Raw genomic sequence first — 22,777 nt, 5'->3', positions numbered from 1 at the left:
TGTTATCGCACACAGGAAAATGTCAAAAATATAAAATGTAAATGCAATTTATCGAGCAACAATAACAGAAATATAAAACACGAATGAATAGATCTTTAAAAAAATACAAAATAATACATTAAATATATAAAAAGAGTCACCAAGTTAATGTTCCGAAGAATTCTCAAGTTCTAAACTAACAGGAGCATATAAAAGTCTAAAATACTACTTTAAATTACTAAAACTACAAATATAAATGCAAAAAACAATCAAATATCCTGTAAAAAGAAATAAAGATTAAGTGCAATGAGTAATAATAAGAATATTTACGAAATTTGAAATGCTGGAAAAAATTGCGACGGTCTCCTTCCAAATCCAAAATTCGTAAATAAATTTTTTGTTGCCAAACCAGGAAACTAAACTTTTGATTCTATTTGATCTGTTGCCAGACCGGGAAACAAAACTTTTTATTTTATCTATGACGTCATTTACTCGACTTATCAAGGGCATAAACCAATCTACATTCAACTAACGACAACTAAATGAAGAGAATGTTTCTATTTTTAGTTTTATTTTAGCTTTTCAGTTTATTCCTTTAAGTTATTTTAATTTTTTATTCTTAGTTTGTGAGTGGCGAACGGCCTTGGCGTTCCCATAGCATTTTTATCTCCGACGACTGCCGAGACTGTTGCCACTCGGAAGACTGAGTGCCGAAATTATTGTTTTCGCAGTTTTTAATTAATAACTGCGCGGATTATTGTCGTACGAAGATGGGACCGGTATCGATGGATTTGTTGATTTTTTTCGAATCCGGAGATATGCGTTTCGAATTCCAACTCGGCGCCGTTCCCAAGTTATTCGAGAAAAACGAATTTGGCACTCGGCCAAATCCCTAAAACAGGGAAAACCCGTGAAAGAAAGTGCAAAACGTAGGGAAACGTAGGGGAAAAATCAGTTTTTAATTAATATCTCGGCTAATTAAAGTCGCACGAAGATGCCGATGGTCAATCCGGCGAGCCACGGGAATTCTGAATCCAACGGTACCTTCCGCTAAGCTCTACACCCAGCCGTTCTTGAGAAGATGATGTTACAAACACACAAACAGACAGAGGCACACAGATTTTAATAGTATAGACTAGCGGGCAAGCCCGCCAGCTGAGCGGGCTGAAGCCCATTACTTCAGGGGATGGATGCCTTCGTGGTATTCGAAAGTTGGACCTAACTACCAGTGTACAGCGATTTTACATTTGCTGCGCCCGCTTTGTTAACGTATGCATGCAGAAGATACTGCATGCGGAAAACCACGAAAACACACATGCAGCCAGCCCGCTCGCCGGGATTAGAAAGTTGGACCGAACTACCAGTGTTCAGCGATTTTACCGCTCAGCTGCTTGTACGAAGTGTAATCGCGAAAATTTTCGGGTGTGATATTCCAACAGTATACTCGTTGTTAAAATTCCTTTATTTAAATTCTTTTTGGTAAACTCCAACTGCTGTCTATATATTTTATACTTAACATCTCTTTTGTAATTATGTTTCATAACAGTAAATATATACTGGCATTTAAATGCCTTTAAAATAGTAGAAAACATTTAAAAGCATTATGTTACAATTTTTTCATGCTCGGAAGTAATACTTTTAACTGCGAGCAAACCTTTGATCTTAGTCGTAACTGTAACTGCTTTCGGCGGCGTTTGTTTACATTTTTCAAGCGTGGGTTTTCGAGCTGATCAGTTTTCGTCAGTTATCTTTGTTTACCTTCTAAAAATGTTCTTCGAAGGGTCTTCTAAGACTCTTGATAATATTTTAGTCGTGAATTTGTTCTATTTTGATTATACTGGTAAATTTTTTTTTTTTACTTATGCTATCATAATGCATACTATTAGCAAGTAGTATCATAAACCCAAAGCATCAGCGGTTCTAAAATAAAACTCGTGCATGTGTGAAGAATATTCATGGCAGATGGTCATTTGTAGATGCTGTTACCGCAGAAAAAATTGCTGACACTTAAAATTTAGCGGATATGACAAATGATAAAAGTCCAGCGTGAAAATCAATTGTGAATACAACTGCGAGTGTAAAGGCAGCTGAGTTGAAAACAACTTTTCAATCTACATCAAATTCTAATCAAAATTTGATTGAAAAGTGTTCCTATATTTTAATGAACAGCGAAATGTTTGTTGCATAATGCTACAACAGTTCTTCAGATGTAATATGAAAGGGAATGTTTGGCTATTGAACTCGTTTGCAAATTGTGTAAGAAGGTGTTAATTTTAAAAAATCAAAAATTGTAAAACCAAAACTTGCAGATTATAAAATTGCTGGTAAATAACAGAATGTTAAATAATAATATGTGCAATGCTATGGAAATTCTAAGAACAGATAACATTTATCAAAATATTTTGAATAATTAGGCAACGACCACAGGAAGTGTCATTTTTACTTCCGTGTGTAATGTAGTGGTGTAGCGTATTCAGCTACGGCAAACCACTCGAGTGCAATCTGCCTAAGGGGAGGGATGCCTTCTTGTCGAGTTTTTAAAGGAAAGTGGCATGGGGAAAATAACAAAAACACCCATGCAGCCACCCCATTCACTGGGATTCGAATGTTGGGTGTTTGTAAAAGACGCAACTTTGTGGAACAAACTCATTTGCTCATTACAGTCCTATCCCTCGAGTATATCAAATATCATGTGAATCATGCCCATGTCTTGCATCTGCTGCACACCTTGTTCCATCATTGTGTGGATATAGCTCATATTGTGTCAATAGTGTTGTATGTGTCCAATATCCCCTGTATATACATTTGAAAATATATATGTACATACATATAAACCAAATTAGTTAGTCGCCTGTTTTTATCGCATTCAAAATAAATAAATAACAGAAAATAATTTTTAAAATCTACCGAGTAAGTATTGCAGATGAGTGGGCTGCACCCACTCAATTCTTTGCTGGTGTCTAAAATAGTTTCTGTGTGAAATTTGTGGAAATATTTTGTATTTAAATCAAAAACAGAAAAATAATTTTAAATCTATGATTAAAATTGTTTTTCTCACTTTCATTATTATTAACACGAAACCGAAGGGACTGAAGAATTTTTTCGTGTTAAAGGATATTGAAAAAAAAAAAAAAAAAAAAAAAAAAAAAAAAAAAACATATTTTCAACAAAATTAAGTTTATTAGAGTACATTTAATTTGCACAGATATGCATATAGGCATGTATTTAATAAAAAATCAATGAAACAAAATCATCCACAAGAACTGCATTATTCATTTCGTTTTCTTTGTCGGAATCTGCATCAATGATATTTTTTTAGCTTTGAACAAACTCCAAAATATCCTTGTGTCCAATTATTTGGGGCTGTACACACATTACCATCAACTACTGCAACTGTTGTTCTTTGGATAACACAGTAGGGAAGCACACAGAAACTTTTCCAAACGTTTCATAAAATGTCAGTCGTGTGAACCCGTAAAATATTTTACTGTACCTACGTCTATAAAAGACACATCTTTGGGAAAGACATTACAGGCCTATCCCTTGAGTATATTAAATATCATGCAAAACAAAATATTTTATATGAATGAAATCAGTTATTGCGTCAATAGTTCAAAGAAAAACAGAAAATAATTTTTAAAATCTACCGAGTAAGTACGCCAGATGGGCGAGCTACAATCCGTATTTATCTGAAAAGAAATAATAATAATAATAATAATTTCTTAGTTATAAGTTTATATTAAACACAAAAACTTGAACAGAAAAAAAAAATGTAAACAGAAAAAATTGGTGGGCTTTTGACGGCATAAACTGCCTGACACCTGGGGTCTCCTCTGCAACCTCATCGACCAGGGGGTTATTTTTTCTCCCAGGTATCAGCCCCTTCCCTGGTCTGCTGTTACAGAATCATAGACAAAATTGCATCACTATATATAAATATAAATCAATATGTATATATATATATATATACATATTGATGCAATTGTATATACATATATACACACACGCACAATTAAGATATATATATATTTGTATGTGTTTACAAAAATGCAAGCAATGAATAAGAAAAATTATTTACAAAAATTTACATGTTCTATGTACACCTGAAAAGAAAAACATTTTAATTTGAATGAAATCATTTCTATATACACCTGAAAAAACGTATTTACAAGTTCTATGTACACCTAAAAAGAAAAACATTTTAATTGAATCAAATCATTTCTATATACACCTGAAAAAGAAATATTTTTATGTGATTGAAATCAGTTCCATAAATACCTAAAAAAGAAAAATACATAAAATGTTTTAAAATTAATGAACGCAATTGTATGTAGACCTGAAAAGGAAAATTTATAAAAAATGTTTACAACATTGAATAAATAATACAGCTTCCGATTGCCTAACTACTACAAATTCCACTTTGTAACAACAGACATAAAAGCCGACTAATGCATAATTCTCAAACTGTTTCAGCTTCATCTTGACTTGCTTCAATTTATCCCAGTCATCCAAAAACCTCAAATCTTTTTCATTTTTGCTTTGGCTTGATTAACTTCATTTTGTGTTGCAAAAATCTCACTGTTTCAATGTCTCGAGTAACTTTTTTACTGCAGAACCTCCCTGTAAACAATATTTCTTGTGAATACTTTAGAACATGCGGGCATCAAACGGCCTTGCTTCTTGGTGTCTTTCACTAAAACACGAACATTCCTGATAGACGAACATCTTGAAAAAGCTACGTAAGGCATTCCATGACTGAAAACTGGTTGCGGTAAATAAATCCCAACTTTCTTAAGTGTCTGTCCCTGTGACTTATTAATAGTCATACAAAATGCAAGCCTGATGGGAAACTGTCTTCGCTTGAGCTGAAAGGGGAGGTTTGAATCTGATGGTGAAAGTTCAACACGTGGAATGAAAACTCTCGATCCAGCATTCTGTCCAGAGATGACTTCACAATCTAAAACGTTTGGCATAATTCTCTTCACAATGAGCCTTGTTCCGTTGCAGAGTCCAACCGATGGATGTAGATTTCGTAGAAGCATAACTATAACTCCAACTTTCAAATTCAGACGATGAGGTGGCATTCCAGAAGGCGTAAAGAGAAGAACGGAAAGAGAGGGAGGAAAGAGAAGAACGTAGGAGACAGGAAGAAGCAGAAGAGCGGAGAAGGAACGAACAGTATGAATTAGAGAGATTAAGACTTGAAGCAGAGACAAAGTCTCAAAATACCGGACAGATCCGCCCGAAAACGGAGCTGCGTCACCTTATGCAGAAATTCGATGACAAGAAAGGAGATATCAGTCTATATTTGCTATTGTTTGAAAGGCAAGCAGAATGGGCTAAAATTGATAAAGAAGAATTTGTATCTCATTTACTAGGGCTACTTCCTTACGAAGTAACTCAGTTAATAGCTAGAGAACCATCCGATAAAGCTAAAGACTATGAACACGTGAAAAATTTATTGTTAAGACGGTTTAAACTAAGCCCGGAAAAGTTTAGGCAGAAATTTATGAAACATCAAAAGAGTACCGAATCCACATGGGTGGATTTCAATTATGAAATAGAAAATTATTGCAAAGAATGGGTGACTGGTCTAGGAGTTAAGACTTTCGATCAGTTGCTAGATTTGATGGTGCTTGACCAACTTAAAAGTCGAGTTCCTCCTGAAATTCGAGATCATTTTCTTGATGAATGGGTAGAGAGGATTTCATCGAAAAAATTAGCTGAAAAACTTGATGCCTATGAAAACGTTTGCGGAAACTTTCAAAAGAGGCCTGTAGTGGATCGGCAGAAAGAAAGATACAATGCACTAACTCAAGGTAAATTGAGTTCAGATAATAAAAATAAAACTGAAAAAAAATTGTCATCAGGATTTAATTCGCAAAGCTGGTTTCATAGACCTAGAAGTCCACGTCCAGATGATAAATATGAAAAACGAAAAACGCCACAATGCTATCAGTGTGGGTCCTATCAACATTTAAGACCCCAATGTCCAAAACTTAAGAATAGTACTGAATCTCCTGCTAATCTTAACAGAATTAGTGCAAAACCAGAGGATAAATTTCTATTACCTTATACTAGTATGGGTTACGTATATGGTCATAAAATTCCTATATTAAGGGATTCAGGTGCTAGTATTGATATAGTTTGTCGCAAATACATCACGCCGGAAATGCTGACAGGTGAAAATGTGTGGGTGCAAAAGCCATTAGACTTGAATCCAACCTGTTTACCATTGACTGAGATCGAACTAAATTGCGATCTTGGGCGAGTAATAACTAAGGCTGCCATTATTAGAAATGAACTCGACAAAGGAAGGTATTTATTAGGCAATCGAACTTTTGCACTGTTGAATAAACAAAGAAAGGAACTTGATAGTCATCCTTATCAGGTTAATGCCGTCTCTACTAGATCTCAAAGGAAAAGAAAAATAGCTGAAGAGAAGATCTTGGAACCGATGAAGGAAGAAAATAAAGCATCCAGAGATGTCTTTGAAGAAGTAAAATCACCGGAATTAAACGTGGAAGATGTTCACGAAAAACTGGAAAACGATAAAGAAATTAATATTGAGAATTATTTTGAAATGCAGCGTTATCATCATCTTTCGGCTTTTGATTTAATATCAAAGCCGCTACTAATAGACGAAGAAAACAATTGTCGAAAGCAAATGACAAATGAATATTATCCGAAAGGCACAGATGAACTGAGGAAAGGCTTTGCTGTGAATTATAGCCGAGGAACTGGTCCACCATGGAAGAGATCTAGGCGCCGTCAAGAAAAAAAAGGAAGACTAATTTGAACACTGTCCATTTTCTATTTAAATGTGGTGTAAAAATATTGTTTAAAACTTAAAAATTTTGGCCTGAAGTTTGGAAGTTTATCAGAGAAGTTACCTTTTTTCTTTAAGCAAATGAGCAAACCGAGCTTATTAAACTGTCAAATTTTACAGAACTTTTCCCTTCGGAAAAAGTCTCTCCGTTGGGGGAGAGGTTGTAACAGCTTTAATATCGTTATTAATCTCTCGTGCATTTGAAATAGTTGAATAATAAATAATGTACAGATTACTGGCAATATTGAAATGCAGACTCGAGTGCCTCGTGCGACTCTCGCACGAAGAATGTAATTTATTTTTAAATGATAGAATATGTTTTCTCTTCTTGTTTGTATGTCGCCATTTTTTGAGTGTTAAATAAAAGTTATTGCTGTGTTCCATCATTGGAGTTGCTTCATTTCGCCAAAGAAGCATCACACTGCTAAAAGACGCAGGGATTCGATTTAATTTCTTTTCCTACTTATTATTAAGTAAACTATTTTGAAGCAAAGTACTTCCTCATTGACAATGAATCGGTTTTATTTATTAAGAAAATGATACAATAATTCTTTTATGTATGTTAACGAAATTTTCTTATTAATTACATCAAATTAATTTCTTAAATGTACAATTATTTTATAATCATCATTTTGTATATAACAGTTTTTATATTTTACTATTTTATTTTTCCATGTTTTAATTAGATATGCCGAAATCTTATTTTTCAAATACAAATTTACTTTTGTTTAAATTTTCTCTAAATTGTATAGTATATTTCAAAGTATTTTTAATATCGCTTTCGTCAGAAATAATTTTTTTCTGTTTCATGCGCCTTTTTTTTCCAACCTGTCTTTGTTTTTGAGTGCTTTCTTAAAACGTTCTAGGGCACAGCTTTAGTATAGCCCACCTGGAATTTTAAACAAAAAAAATATCACCAAGAGCGGCGATAAAGGATATGATCTGGTAACACATACTATTCGCCAAACGCAATGTAAACAAGAGGATGGAATTACGGTTACAGCTAATTTAGTAGTCAATATACATTTATTCAATTTCAATACAAATTACCGACATATCCGTTTACTCAAAGTTTAATGCACGTGCCCTGTATTCTTACTTTTCCGGTATAGATTTCTCTTAAAATTTGTCTCACGCTGCGTTGCAGGAGGAAATACAACATTTTAAATTAGAATTATACTAAAATTAATATCTAAATACACAATTCGTAACACTGTTATTGGCGATTGTTTAACGCTCAGATACCGTGAATACTATTTTGTATATATATTTTTGGCTACTTGAGGTGATATTTTTGCGTTTAGTTATTGCTTGCTCTAAAACTGCTGTTAGTGATGTTGTAATTAAATATCAGGAGATTATAAAGGAAAATTTAAGGTGGGAGTTTTCAAACAAGCGTAAAATTTTGGGAACAGATATTTTATGTATGAATTAACAATAGAGTATGAACTTTTTAGAGGATTTTTGATGGATTGTTGATTATTGAAGGATAACGTTTTCTGTGAAAAATGTAAGATACCATGCTGGTTAGTTAGTCAGAAAAAGTCATCGAATGGTAGTATTTGCAAGAAATGTACGGCTGAGAAATCATTTAGGCTAGGATCTTGATTCGCCTGTAGTAAGCTCAATTTTTCTAGAAACTTTTTTTTTTCCCAACGCGAATCAATGGAGTTGCTTATGCGCGAATTTCTGCAATTCTCCGATTTCTTTTAAGTGAAAGCAGATTTCTTAGTATATGAGCAAGGCAGAGTTTATACAATTTCTGATTTTTAAGTAAAAAGAGATCGCTATATACATGGGCAAAGCCAATGCAGTGCGCAATGCCGAGGTTGTGCGCGGTGCCTAGTTTGTGCAATTCTAGGATGTTTTTTTAAGTGAAAATAGATCGATGTGTACATGGGCAGAGCCAATGTAGTGCGCAATGCCGAGGTTGTGCGCGATGCCTAGTTTGTGCAATTCTAGGATGTTTTTTTAAGTGGAAATAGATCGATGTGTACATGGGCAGAGCCAATGTAGTGCGCAATGCCGAGGTTGTGCGCGGTGCCTAGTTTGCGCAATTCTAGGATGTTTTTTAAGTGAAAATAGATCGATGTGTACATGGGCACAGCCAATGTAGTGCGCAATGCCGAGGTTGTGCGCGGTGCCTAGTTTGTGCAATTCTAGGATGTTTTTTTAAGTGAAAATAGATCGATGTGTACATGGGCAAAGCCAATGCAGTGCACAATGCCGAGGTTGTGCGCGGTGTCTAGTTTGTGCAATTCTAAGGTGGTTTTTTTAAGTGAAAATCGATCGATGTGTACATGGCCAAAGCCAATGTAGTGCGCAATGCCGAGGTTGTGCGCGGTGCCTAATTTGTGCAATTCTAGGATGTTTTTTTTAAGTGAAAATAGATCGATGTGTACATGGGGAAAGCCAATATAGTGCGCTCAATTTTTCTAGAATTCTAGTTTGTGCAATTCTAGGATTTTTTTTAAGTGAAAATAGATCGATGTGTACATGGGCAAGGCCAATGTAGTGCGCAATGCCGAGGTTGTGCGCGGCGCCTAGTTTGTGCAGTTCTAGGATTCTTTTTTAAGTGAAAATAGATCGATGTGTACATGGGCAGAGCCGATGTAGTGCGCAATGCCGAGGTTGTATAATTCTCTGATATTTTTAAGGTGGAAATAGATGGATGTGTACATGGACACCGAGCTTTGATGTTTTTCGGGCGAATACGGATCGTTGTGTACAAAGGAAAACGAGATAATGTGTGATGACGAGCTGTAATGTAACGTATTTTATATGCAATGTTTAACATATCGTTTGTGTATTTTAAATTTGTATTGTTGTTTTAATTGTGAATTATATTTAAGATATCATTTTTCATTTAAATTGTATTTTAATGTTTTGGTTTTGATATGTTTATAATGCTTTCCGACTTACGATATATATCGATAGCCCAACGATCTACTCAACAGTAGCAAAACTGTAAACTTTGACCCTATAAGTAACTTTTACCTCATTATTATAATACGTAGTGTTTGCAATCGTAATCGCACTTTAATATGAGTTCTTTGATAATACAGTGTCTCACAAAAGTGATGGGACACTTGTGCTTTACAAAAGGAAACTGTAATAAAATAAATTAAAAAAACATGTAAAAATGTTTTATGGGTGTGTTTCATACTTAAATTTAGTAACAATTATTACATCACATACATTTTCTCAAAATATTAATTTAATAAAAATACAATTGTTTAGAACGGAGCAAAAAATGTTTCACATAAGTGATGGGACACCATTAGATACCACTACGTACTATGCAACAAAAATCGTCTGAAGTAAGCAATAAAAATATTTTTTGGGGTTTTTATTTTTACTCAAAGCAACTGGCAATAATTTATCGCAATCGTCTGCAGTATTTCTCTCCAGTTTGTTTTGGAATTTTTGTGTTTTTTTATCTCTGTGCAGTCATGAATGCTAAACGAAAAGAAACTTTGCCTGAAATTCGAAAATTAGTTATTAAGTTGCATATTGAACGTGGAAATTCTATTAGAGAAACTCCTGAAACAGTTAACTTGAGTCATTCAACAGTTTACAATATCATTAAACGATATAAAAAGAATCATATGATTCAGGATAAAGAAGACCTGGCCGACCATCAATGCTATCCAATGGACTAAAGCGAATTATCGTTCGAAATATAAAAAAAAAAAAAAAAAAAAAAAAAAAAAAAAATCCAAGAATGAGTGCTCCCAAAGTTGCTGCTGATTTACAAGCATTATATGGAGTAATTGTTAATCCTGAGACTATTGGAAGAATAATTCGATTTGCTGTATATCACGGTAGAGCAGCCAGGAAAAAATTCTTCGTGAGTGAAAAGAATAGAAACCTCAGACTGGCTTTCGCAAAATCCAACATAATAAGAATTCTGATTACTGGAATGAAGTTATATTTGCTGATGAGAGTAAATTTAATATATTTGATTCTGACGGTAAAATCTTGGTGTGGAGAAAACCCAGGAAAGAATTTCGCAAACACACCATTTCTTCAAAACAACAATTAAAATCGGTGCTTCAAGAAGAATGGGGTAAAATCACTCCAGAAATCGGGAAAAAAAAAAAAAAAAAAAAAAAAAAAAAAAAAATAGTCGAATCCATCCCAAGAAGATTAAATCATGTTTTAAAAGTAAAAGGAAATCCAACAAAATATTAAAACCTTTTATAAAGTAAAATTTTTGGATAAATATTTGATGGAAAAGTAAGTGTCCCATCACTTATGTGAGCCATTTTTTGCTCCGTTCTAAACAATTGTATTTTTATTAAATTGATATTTAATATTTTGAGGAAATGTATGTTATGTAGTAATTGTTACTAAATTTAAGTATGAAACACATCCACAAAAAATTTTTACATGTTTTTTTTTAATTTATTTTACTACAGTTTCCTTTTGTAAAGCACAAGTGTCCCATCACTTTTGTGAGACACTGTATGTGTGTGTGTATGTGAAGCATTGCTTAGTGTTCCTAATTTGTAGTATTTATTTTCTTATAATATTTTCTTTCATTGCGAGAAATTAAATTTTTTATTTATTTGTGTGTAGAATTCTAGCATGCCTGCCTACAGAGAATATAATGTGATTTAGAAATTTAAGAACCTGTTTTTCATTAATGTGAAGTTTAAAATTTTTAGAAAATAATGAAAATTGTCTACTTACTGGTATATAAGAGATTATGTTGTTACGTAGCAAAACGTTAATTTGTAAATATGATAAAATTGATATGTTCCAGAGTATTAATTAAAAAAACCTTTTTTTTATTTGTATAAATGCTAAAGCTTAAAAATCTTTGAAAATATGGAAGCTGTATGAAATACAAGTATGAGAGACTGCGACGTTCTTTATCGTTGTGATAACTGGTAGAATTCGCTTACTGTATCACGATAATTTTAAATATAAACAATTTATTATACTTATTTTCAGTTACGCCTAAGCTCAGAAATGTAAATTTAAAGAATTTGATATTAATTTACAATAATAAACAATTCATTATTTTTTTAAAGAGAAAATACAAATTACGCGTAGCATGGAGAATAATGAGGCCTACGTGATTATCACGTAGGCCTCATTATTCTCCATGCTTTATTCTCCATTCTCGGGAGAATACATTGTGACGTCACACCAAATTATTTATTAAAGGTGAAATAGCTAAAGGTTTCCGGTATTGTTTTTAAAATTACATCCTTTTAACCTTAATCATTTTTATTAATCATTTCTTACTCTTAAAACCGTGTATAATAGTCATAAACTTATTTCTATTATCCACGATTTCTGGTGAACTCAAGATGGCCACCATTTTTTTAAACACGAGTTTCGTCGAAAATCTGTATGGCAACCCTTTTTCAAAACAACGTATTTCATGTGCTTTGACGCCAAACCAAATTCGCCAAACTTTGAAGGTGGGCTATACTAAAGCTGTTCCCGTTCTAGTTTAGTGATCTTCTAAGATAAGGAAAGCAGACGAAAACTAATTTTCACGTCAGTTCTTATCTCGCTGACAACTAATAGATAAATATATTTAGGTTAACTGGTTATTATGATTAAAGGCTTTACTGTTAGTATTCTCGCCAACTCTGATTAAAAGTGATATTCTACAACTTTAGCATTTCCGCTAGCCAATATTTTAAATAAGTGCTGGTAAAATATCTTATGCAGCTATTTTTAGTCTGCTTAGTTTTTAGCCTTATACGTTATGGACGTTTGAATTAAATTATCTGTGTGTTAATTTAAATATCCTAAAGCGGAGGATGTTTCTTCTGTAGCATAAGGTGTGTCTGCTGTGTTATATTAAGACTAAATAAAAAGGCTTCTTGAACATGTTCTGTACTTTTTAAATTGTTTAAGATGTAGCTATAAATATATTTGGTAGTATCTGCAAGACGTTAGTTTCCAGTTCTAGAGAAAACCTACAAAGAGATCTGTACATTTTTACAACTGAGTCGAAAAACACATTTATTTTGGTATTTAAAATTTTCTTATCATAGAACAAATGTTTGGAAACTTAAGTGGTGGAATGTTTATCCGCAAAACCGTCTTCTTGAAATAAGACACTGAATTTTAAGATTTGTGTTTCTAGAGTAAGCAATGAACAAACCTTGAGTTTACTTGATACCTGTCGAATTTCAGCAGGCGGAAGTAGTTAATATTACCAAACCACTTTTTCCCTCGTATAGTTTCTCGTATTTCAGAAGAATTAATTTTTGACCTATGTAACTCAGTCTCGGTTTTGCGTGGCTTTTTTTAAAGTTTTTGTGCATTGTTCAGGAGAAACTTCAAAAGACATTTGGAAAGAGAAAGCATTTTAATCTCTATGAGCAGTATTATATTTATTTTCCGTTACACGTTTTGATTCACTTTTTTACTTCATTATTTTCGTTTCTCTTTCGTTTTTCTATCCTACATTTCTAATAACAAATTTCTAAAATAAACTCATAAGAATTTTTCCACGAAGTATTTTTCAATAGGTATAATGTCTGCACTTCTTGGATTAATTCAAAGTAATCCTTTTTATGTTTGATAGAAAATAAGAATTTATCTGAATACGTATTTTACCATTACGCTGTATTCTTGAAAAAAAATTTGATTGCAGCATTTCTTAAGTATTACGCTACGGTTCTTTTCCATAGGAAAATAATTAATATTTTTACTCTGTTTATACTTCCTTGTACGAAGTAAAAAGGAAGTACTGTAATCGCTAAAAGTTTCAGGCAGCATATTTCAACGAAAAAATCCACTTTCACCGCTATCGAATGCAATTTAACGATGTTTTTGCGTGATATCTGTACGTAAGGACAGAATAAAAGATTAGTTTCCTCCAAAAAAATTATAAAACTATTTTAAAATTAATTCTGAAGAGAATTTTTCGTGGCGTCTGTAGGAAGGTATGTACGTACGTGCGTACGTACGTATCTCGCATAACTCAAAAACGAGTAGCCTCAGAACGTTGAAATTTTGTATATAGGACTGCTATAACATGTAGATGTGCACCTCGTATTTTGGTTGCAAGCGGCCGCACCAAACGTATATAAATATATTTATATATATATCCACTCTATTACCCGGCTCATTAACCTCAGTTTCTTTACTCTTATATGTTTGTAAATTGTACATTTTTTGCTTTAAAAATGATTGAATTATGTTGTTTTTATCTTCCGGTTAAGGATTTTATGCCTTTAGTAAATCTGTGTGCAATACTTTTAGAATTATCGGCAATTTTAAAGTTGTTTAATTGCCGCTAAGCCTGTTTTTAATGGCGGCCATTGCTGTTTACATTTGAAACAGGAGACTAGTGGATTTGTTGCCAATCTAGAGAAACTTAGCTTCGCAACAACAAAGATAACGCATTCATTTATTATTGCCAATTAAATCATGCTTAATTCTTTCTGGAATGTTTTTCGTGGAAATAAGCGTTTGAGATTTACTTCGTAATTTTTAATATAGATATTTTGAGTTTTTATGTATTTTTGCCTTCTCGAGAAGTGAGAACTGAATTAATTGAATGAGAAATACTCAATCGTCTGTGAGAAACTGTTTCTTTTTTGTTTTGTTTGCTATTTCTTTTATACATCATTCTAGCTTTATTATAGTATTTGAATAGAACATGTGGTAACGATTAGATAATTATATTCTTTAAATGGTATAAATTTTGTCTATTCTGAGTTATAATATGAACGAAATATAATACTGTTAAGTGAATCTAGCGCCAGAGTATTGGTATGGTAAACAAATACTAGAGTGAATTTTAAAGAATGCATTTATTGTATTGTGGTTTATGCGCTGTCGACGAAGTAGATTTAATTCAATCCAATAAGTTTAAATGAAAGAAAAAATGCGTATAATTTAATATTCCGTACAAGGAAGTCATGTGGTGTACACATCAGTTTTATTTTAATACAGGGTGAAAGAGAGAGAAAAAGAGACTGAAAAGAAAAACATCTTTGAGTAGTTGAAAAAATAATCCACAAAAAATATTCAAAAATAATGAACGAAAGGGTAAAAGAAAAAACAAATTCAAGAAATCTTAAAATTTTAGCAGTGTAAATATGAAATGAGAAAATTTTTTGAAAAATTTACCCGAGTCCACAATTAAAACTCAGTTTTTTTATACAAAATTGGCGTGCAAATAACACTTTTGTGGTAGACGATTATAACAAAATATATGTAAATTTGTGAATGCTCTATTGAAAGTGCAAAATTTCTAATTTAAAAGTGTCTATTTTATATAAACTTGTAAATGTTTATTTCGAAACTGGTATTCATTCATTAGGTTGTAGAGTAAATAGGTTATTGGAGACGTGAAAAATGAGCAATGCCCTCACCGGGACTCAAACCGTGGACCTCTCGAATACGCGCCGAGTCTGCTAATCATTACACCAATAAGGCATGCAGAAAGAAGGTAGAAAACACCTTATATACTCCCGATTAAGGGACCCAATCGCCATATCTGGTGCTGAAGAATCATCGTCCACCATTTTTTAGTTCGGGTGCCACTGCAGGTTATTTTGAAGCAGGAAACATGAAAAATGAGCAATGCTCTTGCCGAGACTCGAACCCTAGACCTCTCGAATACTCACCGAGTGTGCTTAACCGTTACACCACGAAGGCCTGCTGAAATGAGTGAGAAAATACCTTACAAGGTAATAAATCGATATGTGTTCGGTAACATAATTAGAAAGTGGTTAGAAAAAAAATATTATGATGATTTAAATAAAGAGGTTTATTCGTGCAACATTTTTGAGTTCAATGAAATTAATTTCGACCATTCTTTAATCTCACAAATGTAATCAGGCCGATAAAGTTGCATTTTAAGAAAAGAGATTTCTGTACATCTGAGGAAAAACGTGAAAAAAATCTAAGATTGTGTAATAAAGAAGAAATAAAATACAAAAAGGAATGGTGCATATCAGAACTGTTAATACAAATGAATACTGCTGCAACGAGTTACTGTTACGCTTCGAAGTATAATCTAAAAGCAATAAAAGCGAAAAGGGTATAACTGATGTGTTTGATTACGCGTCATCAGAAGTATTTCTTGAACATTAATAAACATTCAAAAGGAAAGAAAAACTACTTTCGTTCTCCTACAGCATTTCACCTCTCTTAGGTTTCAGCGTCAGCTCGATGCAATGGACTTCTGATCTCAATCATATTTTGTCAGGGCTAATCTTTAGAATATGGTAACAGGTAGTTTGGCGACATTTTAATAGGGCGATAAAGGTTACTAGCTAGGACTTTAGCAATAATCTGAGAAGTACACAGTTCGAATCACAGAGATAATGAGACATGTAATGTGACATTTTCCGGAAAATTCCGATCGTGATTTTAGCTAATAAGCACTTAGAAACAATTTCTCTGCTAAAGTGCAGAATCGTCCACTTATTTGTTTGGCGCTTTTTACAAGAGTAAGAAGAATTGGATTTTTGTCAATTTTCTTTGACCTTTTTAACTGAAAATAGGCCGATGTGTACATAGATAAAGTCAAGAGTGTGCGCAATGCCATTTTTGTGCAATTCTGGGATGTATTTTTAAGTGAAAATAGGTCGACGTGTGCATGGATACCGGGTAGGTGCAATTCTTAAAAACGCGGCAAGCAGTTTGCGATTCTGCTCTCCCAATTTTGCACCTAATCTTCGTCATGATTAAGCATTTTTGTTCCATAAAAGTTCTAGTATAAGTGTAATTCGGCTAGCAGATTGTTGGAAAAAATTTTGAGTTAAAAAAAAAAAAAAAAGTGCATTTACTTTGTGAAAACAAAATGGCGTCCAAAACAAAACTAGCAGGTTATTGTAGCAGGGTTGGTCGCCAAAATTTTGCCAACAGATTCACTTGCCTCTTCATTTTCGACTTAGCTTTCCTTCGTATACTCTACTTATGAATATTATGAAAGCAGTCAATGCACCATATTAATTGCTATTGGCATTTCGTTTTTCCTACTGAGTATGATATTGAATACTTGATATGACAGGAATCATGAGATTCATATTCTGCGTATTGATCCAGCAAAAAACAATCTGGTACCTCGGAATTCCCATCAGTTTTAAAATTACATTTATGTGAGTAAGTAATTTATATCTACACTGTTTGTTTGTATTTTGGCTTATTAATCAATTTCCAGCTTTAAAACATAAGTTAAAAAAAAAAAAAACTATACAAACAGATTTTTGCTAGTTTTTTTTTTTTTTTTTTTCAAATGCCGTCCCTAAACAACCTAAAGGCAGACTATCAACTGACGCGATACTTAGTTTAATCCTCTTAATGCCACAAAAACATTCGAACAGTTCCGTACTAACACAATAATGATAGCCAGATCACCTGAGTGGAATATCAAGTAGATAAATATATGTTATGCAAGTAAGTAAAAACTGATTTTAAAATGTATCGTGGAATTCCTGATTAGGTTGTGATCAAATCACCGTCTTTTCGACAGTTATATCTATACTATTTCTAAATGAATTTCTTTCGCTTGAAATTAACTTAAGGAGAATAGTCGACTGCTTGCGTCTGTAATTTCCCAGTCTCTAATGTCATTAACATGTGATTTAAAGTTTCGACAAATGGGATGCAAATGTTCTTTGGCAAGATACATTTTGATCAATTAATAAACCATCGGATTTGGTAAAAACGAAAAGTGCTTTTTTCTCCAGTTACAATCAGAGAAATAAAATTCACGTTCTTATGTAGCAAGAATAATGAAATTGGAAATCGTTTTACAAGCCATAGATGCAGAGATTCCAACAATGCAGAAATACTTGTATCAAAAATTGGGTCTTTTTGTGCAAATTTATGTGATTCAGATTTATTATTCGTAATTTTTTATGCGTGAATCTTCGCATACTGAGCTTAGTTAACAGAAATGTATATGTTTCCTCCGCTTACTATGGATATTATTAAAAACTAATTCATTTCCAAAAATCGTAAATGCTCTAATTTCGAACACAATCGTATTGGTTTGCAAATGCATTTGAGTGAGGCCAGAATGTAAGTGTACTCTGTATTATTTACGAAGGGATACAAACCGTAAGTAATACACTTTATATGTATGAAAGCATAAGCTAAAGTTTAAAATGAAAAAACTTCAGATTTAGAAACGTAACAAAATATAAAAATTTTAAAAATTAAACTATCGCATTTTTCCCTTAACTTGTAACAAAATATGCCAAATGAAACAAAGGAATGCATTTAAATAATTCCACTCGTAAAAGAAAGAGTATAAAGGCCATATCATTAAAATGTGGGCAATAGAAAAGTGGAACGCGCTTACTTCTTAAAACTGAAATTATCTAATCACTTCTGTATTTACAACAATCGGCTGAATACTACGAATTGCGTCGGGAGTCTGTTCTGCACGCTACGCCAATAACGAAATTCTACGCAAACTTGGAGGATCAAATTTGATTTCTTTAGCAGAATATCGCAGCAGAATAGCAGAATAGCAGAATGTATCAACATAACTGTTCTGATTATTGTCGGGGATACTCGATATCGAATGAGATTATACTTTTTATTGATTTCTAATAACCCGTTTTCCAGTATGGGAAGCACCGATTATTCTAGTTTCCCTTTCAGTTTTAAAATTATTATTTCTCTTTTAAAGATATCCTTTGTACTTTTGCAAATTTTCATCTTAGGTTTTCTTTATTTCACTGTTCATTTTTTATTTTAACACTGCTATCTTAAATTTTTCAAAAAGGCATATTTGTGGATTTCCATATACAAAAAATCTCAGGTGCACACCACATGACTTCGTTGTACGGAATATTAAATTATACGCATTTTTTCTTGCATTTCATTTAAACTTATTGGATTGAATTAAATCTACTTCGCCGACAGCGCATAAACCACAATAGAATAAATGCATTCTTTAATATTCACTCTAGTATTTGTTTACCATACCAACACTCTGGCGCTAGATTCACTTAACAGTATTATATTTCGTTCATATTATAACTCAGAATAAACAAAATTTATACCATTTAAAGAATATAATTATCTAATCGTTACCACATGTTCTATTCAAATACTATAATAAAGCTAGAATGATGTATAAAAGAAATAGCAAACAAAACAAAAAAGAAACAGTTTCTCACAGACGATTGAGTATTTCTCATTCAATTAATTCAGTTCTCACTTCTCGAGAAGGCAAAAATACATAAAAACTCAAAATATCTATATTAAAAATTACGAAGTAAATCTCAAACGCTTATTTCCACGAAAAACATTCCAGAAAGAATTAAGCATGATTTAATTGGCAATAATAAATGAATGCGTTATCTTTGTTGTTGCGAAGCTAAGTTTCTCTAGATTGGCAACAAATCCACTAGTCTCCTGTTTCAAATGTAAACAGCAATGGCCGCCATTAAAAACAGGCTTAGCGGCAATTAAACAACTTTAAAATTACCGATAATTCTAAAAATATTGCATACAGATTTACTAAAGGCATAAAAATCTTAACCGGAAGATAAAAACAACATAATTCAATCATTTTTAAAGCAAAAAATGTACAATTTACAAACATATAAGAGTAAGGAAACTGAGAACACTGACAGAGTGGATATATATATAAATATATTTATATACGTTTGGTGCGGCCGATTGCAACCAAAATACGAGGTGCACATCTACATGTTATAGCAGTCCTATATACAAAATTTCAACATTCTGAGACTACTCGTTTTTGAGTTATGCGAGATACGTACGCACGTACGTACATACGTTCGTACAGACGCCACGAAAAATTCTCTTCAGAATTAATTTTAAAGCAGTTTTTATAATTTCTTTGGAGGAAACGAGTCTTTTATTCTGTCCTTACGTACAGATATCACGCAAAAACATCGTTAAATTGCATTCGATAGCGGTGAAAGTGGATTTTTTCGTTGAAATATGCTGCCTGAAACTTTTCGCGATTACAATACTTCCTTTTTACTTCGTACAAGGAATTAGAAAGAAAAAAAAAAAGAGGAAACATAGGACTTTTTAGATTACCATGTAGTCAGCTTAATTGTTGATGCCGCTCTTCACCCATCAGAAATGATTTTTTTTTCTTTTCTCTCGTGTAATAACAGAATAATTTTCCTTTAGCAAATGCCAGGTACTATGAATTATGTACTATGAACTATGTCGTGTACTATTCATGTACTATGAAACAAATATTATATTTTATTTAACTTGAAACTGCAACTTCAAGATCTTAGCGCAATACCGGAATTAAAAAACGGAAAACGAAATTCAGTGTTTTACTGACCCGATTGTTCGACTCCTGCTATGGGATGCACTGCTGAGGCTCCTCTCTGAGTCGCCCCTCTCGGGACCGACTGGGGGTCTGGAGGTACCGGCGCCCGGGGCCGCGGCCATTCGGGATTCTCCACCGCGACACTGCACGGAACGGTCGTATTCTGAGTACCCACCTGGAAGTTTCACAGCTTTAAGAATAAAGTATGACACAATAAAAGTGCAGTAACATCAGAGCACACGAAAGAGATGGCAGTCTTTTAAATGAGACTTTGCTTTTCTTCAGACAGATCTGAAAAGAATCTCTAGATACATGCGATATAATATCAGTGACTACATAATATAAGTGACAATGCCAAAAATAAGTTTGATCACTCTAAAATTTCATTCTCAAAATATCTTCTTTATTAGCACTTGCAGTGAAGCCATGATTAACGCAATGTATTGGGATTTAACGTACAACTGGGAAGACTTCCGTGCTGAACAATATAATGGTTAACCCTTTGCGGCACAGTGTGTCCGGTCTGGACAAACCTAAAAATTTCCTTCTGTTTCCATAGAAAAATTGAATGAAAAATGATTTATAGGTTACTATAGGTTACTCTGAACCTTCTTTATTTATAATAGATGGCTGTTCAACACAAACCAGTGCATATATTTTAGCCATGTTTAGTTTTTTAAGACCCTCATTTTTCAAAGAAATCTTCCAGATTTTTTTGGGCCATGAAAGGAATTGTTTGAAAAGAAATTTCTATGTTATTTTTTTGGCTGTATGCTAATCTCCTTATTCTATATTATTTTTAAATTTCTACCTTGAAATCTTGCCTAAAATCAAACGGCGAACCCAGGTGTGCCCAGACCGGGCTCACTGATCATCTAGACAACTGAGAGTCTATTCTTTGTTTCTCTGCATCTCATCGGTCAGTTCATTGACAACAATGCTCGTTTCAGCATTCTTTTCGAACCTCTATTCAATGTGCCACTTTGGGCACACCCGCAGAATTAAAGTGATAAGTGCTATCTTCACAAAATTTTACTTGTGTACTCCTCTAGGCCTAATTCGACTGCCAATTTTTTTTTTTTTTTTTTTTTTTAAATCAAAACCCCGACTTTAAAATGTAGCGTGTCGGAAAGGGTTAATCAAAGAAACTATAGGGAGAAGAAGTCAAGCTTCGACTGCACAGCAACGCCACGGAGAAAAACTGAGTCTAAAATGTGTCTTTTTTGACAACTTTACAGGCGTAAATTCAGGTTCCTTGAAATTCATGCGCGGTAGAGCCAGAGAGGTTGTCTAAAACGTCGTAGAAGTCGTCATAGCGCGCCATATTAAACGCTAAGCATGAGGATTTCAGCAATTTTGAACATTTAGAAATGGAAAAAAATAATGAATCACGCTCTAGTGATCCTGCGTGTGAAAGGTACGTAAAAATATTGAATTATTATAGCTTTTCATATTAGAATTATCTTTAAATTACCAGAGTTATGTTCAAATCCATTTCATAACATGGGATGGTAATCAAATATCATATGTAATGAACGATTATTAATTAAGTTGTCATTAAAAAGTTAAAAGTTAAGTTTCATTGGAACATTTTATTGAAAAATTATAATTCATACTGTTAAAGAAATCAGAAGTATTTTGAAAAATCTCTATCAAAGCTTCTTAAGCAAAATTAGTATATTTGTATATAATTGCGAGGATAAAATCAAGCAATCATGGATAATTTACTATGATTGCTAATGAAAAGTATTTCAGTTCTTTATATCCGATCTTTCCTGCAGTTATGTGTAATGAATATTGCAACTTCTATTTTAGTTTAACCAGGTATCAATTTTTCAGTTCATGATATTTTCTAATTCTATACATTGAGCATTATTTATAATAAACTATTCACAGATATCATCTTTGCTACTAAGAATTGCAATATATTATCCCAATTTTTATTTACTTTTTAAATTAATTTTTTAAATAATTTTTTCCAGTTTTAAAAATAAAATTATTGAAATAAATTAGCTACATAATTCTGGTGTCATGATATTCATTGGTTCTTTTTTTATTTTATTTCAATCTTGCAACTTAAATATATTCTGTAAATTAATTATTAAATATCCATATTTCATTTTTATATTCAATTTTTATATATTCTGTACTGATGTGATTTAAATCTTTATAATAATAATTCATTTAAGTTAAATGATCCTTCACCAAAGGCTTATGTGCGTTGTGTGGTGTGTAATGTGTAATGCCAGTTCTTGGTATTTTCCTGAAAGAAAATTCTTTCGATTTCCTAAAGATCCAGAGAGGTAAAAATTTTATTTTTATTTTAAGTGTTTAAAATGCGTGAAAATAAATACAGTATGACAGATGCAGAATGTTTTTTTATTTTCTGTTATTAGAAAAATTATTCCTTTTCAAATGAAAACGTTATATTCATTAACATACTTTGTATGATATTCACTGTAATTCACATATTGTTTTACTGAAATTAAAGAAACAAAGCTAAAATACAGTGAACCCTCTGTAAGATAACCAACCACACTGCTGCATGATTTTAGACATCTCTGAAAGTGGTCATCGACGTTCAACACCAGTTTTGTTTATAATTTCAGAACTATAAGTCACCTTCAGAAGTACATAGTAAATGATTATTAAATTCTGATTGAGGATATTTTCTACGCATTTACATTACATTGCTAAATTAAAAT

The 22,777-nt window shown here is 32.7% G+C and overlaps 1 protein-coding gene across 1 annotated transcript in view; it reads right to left on the bottom strand.

Annotated features, from left to right (window-relative positions):
- The window catches only part of LOC118200366 (regulating synaptic membrane exocytosis protein 2-like), a 472,906-nt gene that overhangs the window by 291,819 nt on the left and 158,310 nt on the right, over nucleotides 1-22,777 (bottom strand). Inside the window, 1 exon segment of the mRNA XM_085809579.1 lies at nucleotides 20,085-20,262. Within this exon segment, the coding sequence (XP_085665705.1) occupies nucleotides 20,085-20,262 (178 nt within the window).

The sequence above is a fragment of the Stegodyphus dumicola genome, chromosome 2 (genome assembly GCF_044657685.1).
Source record: "Stegodyphus dumicola isolate Sdum_Otavi_A_Nest chromosome 2, ASM4465768v1".
Taxonomy (NCBI): Eukaryota; Metazoa; Arthropoda; class Arachnida; order Araneae; family Eresidae; genus Stegodyphus; species Stegodyphus dumicola.
The sequence above is the reverse complement of the archived record's forward strand: the minus strand, read 5'-3'. Positions and strand labels throughout refer to the sequence as shown.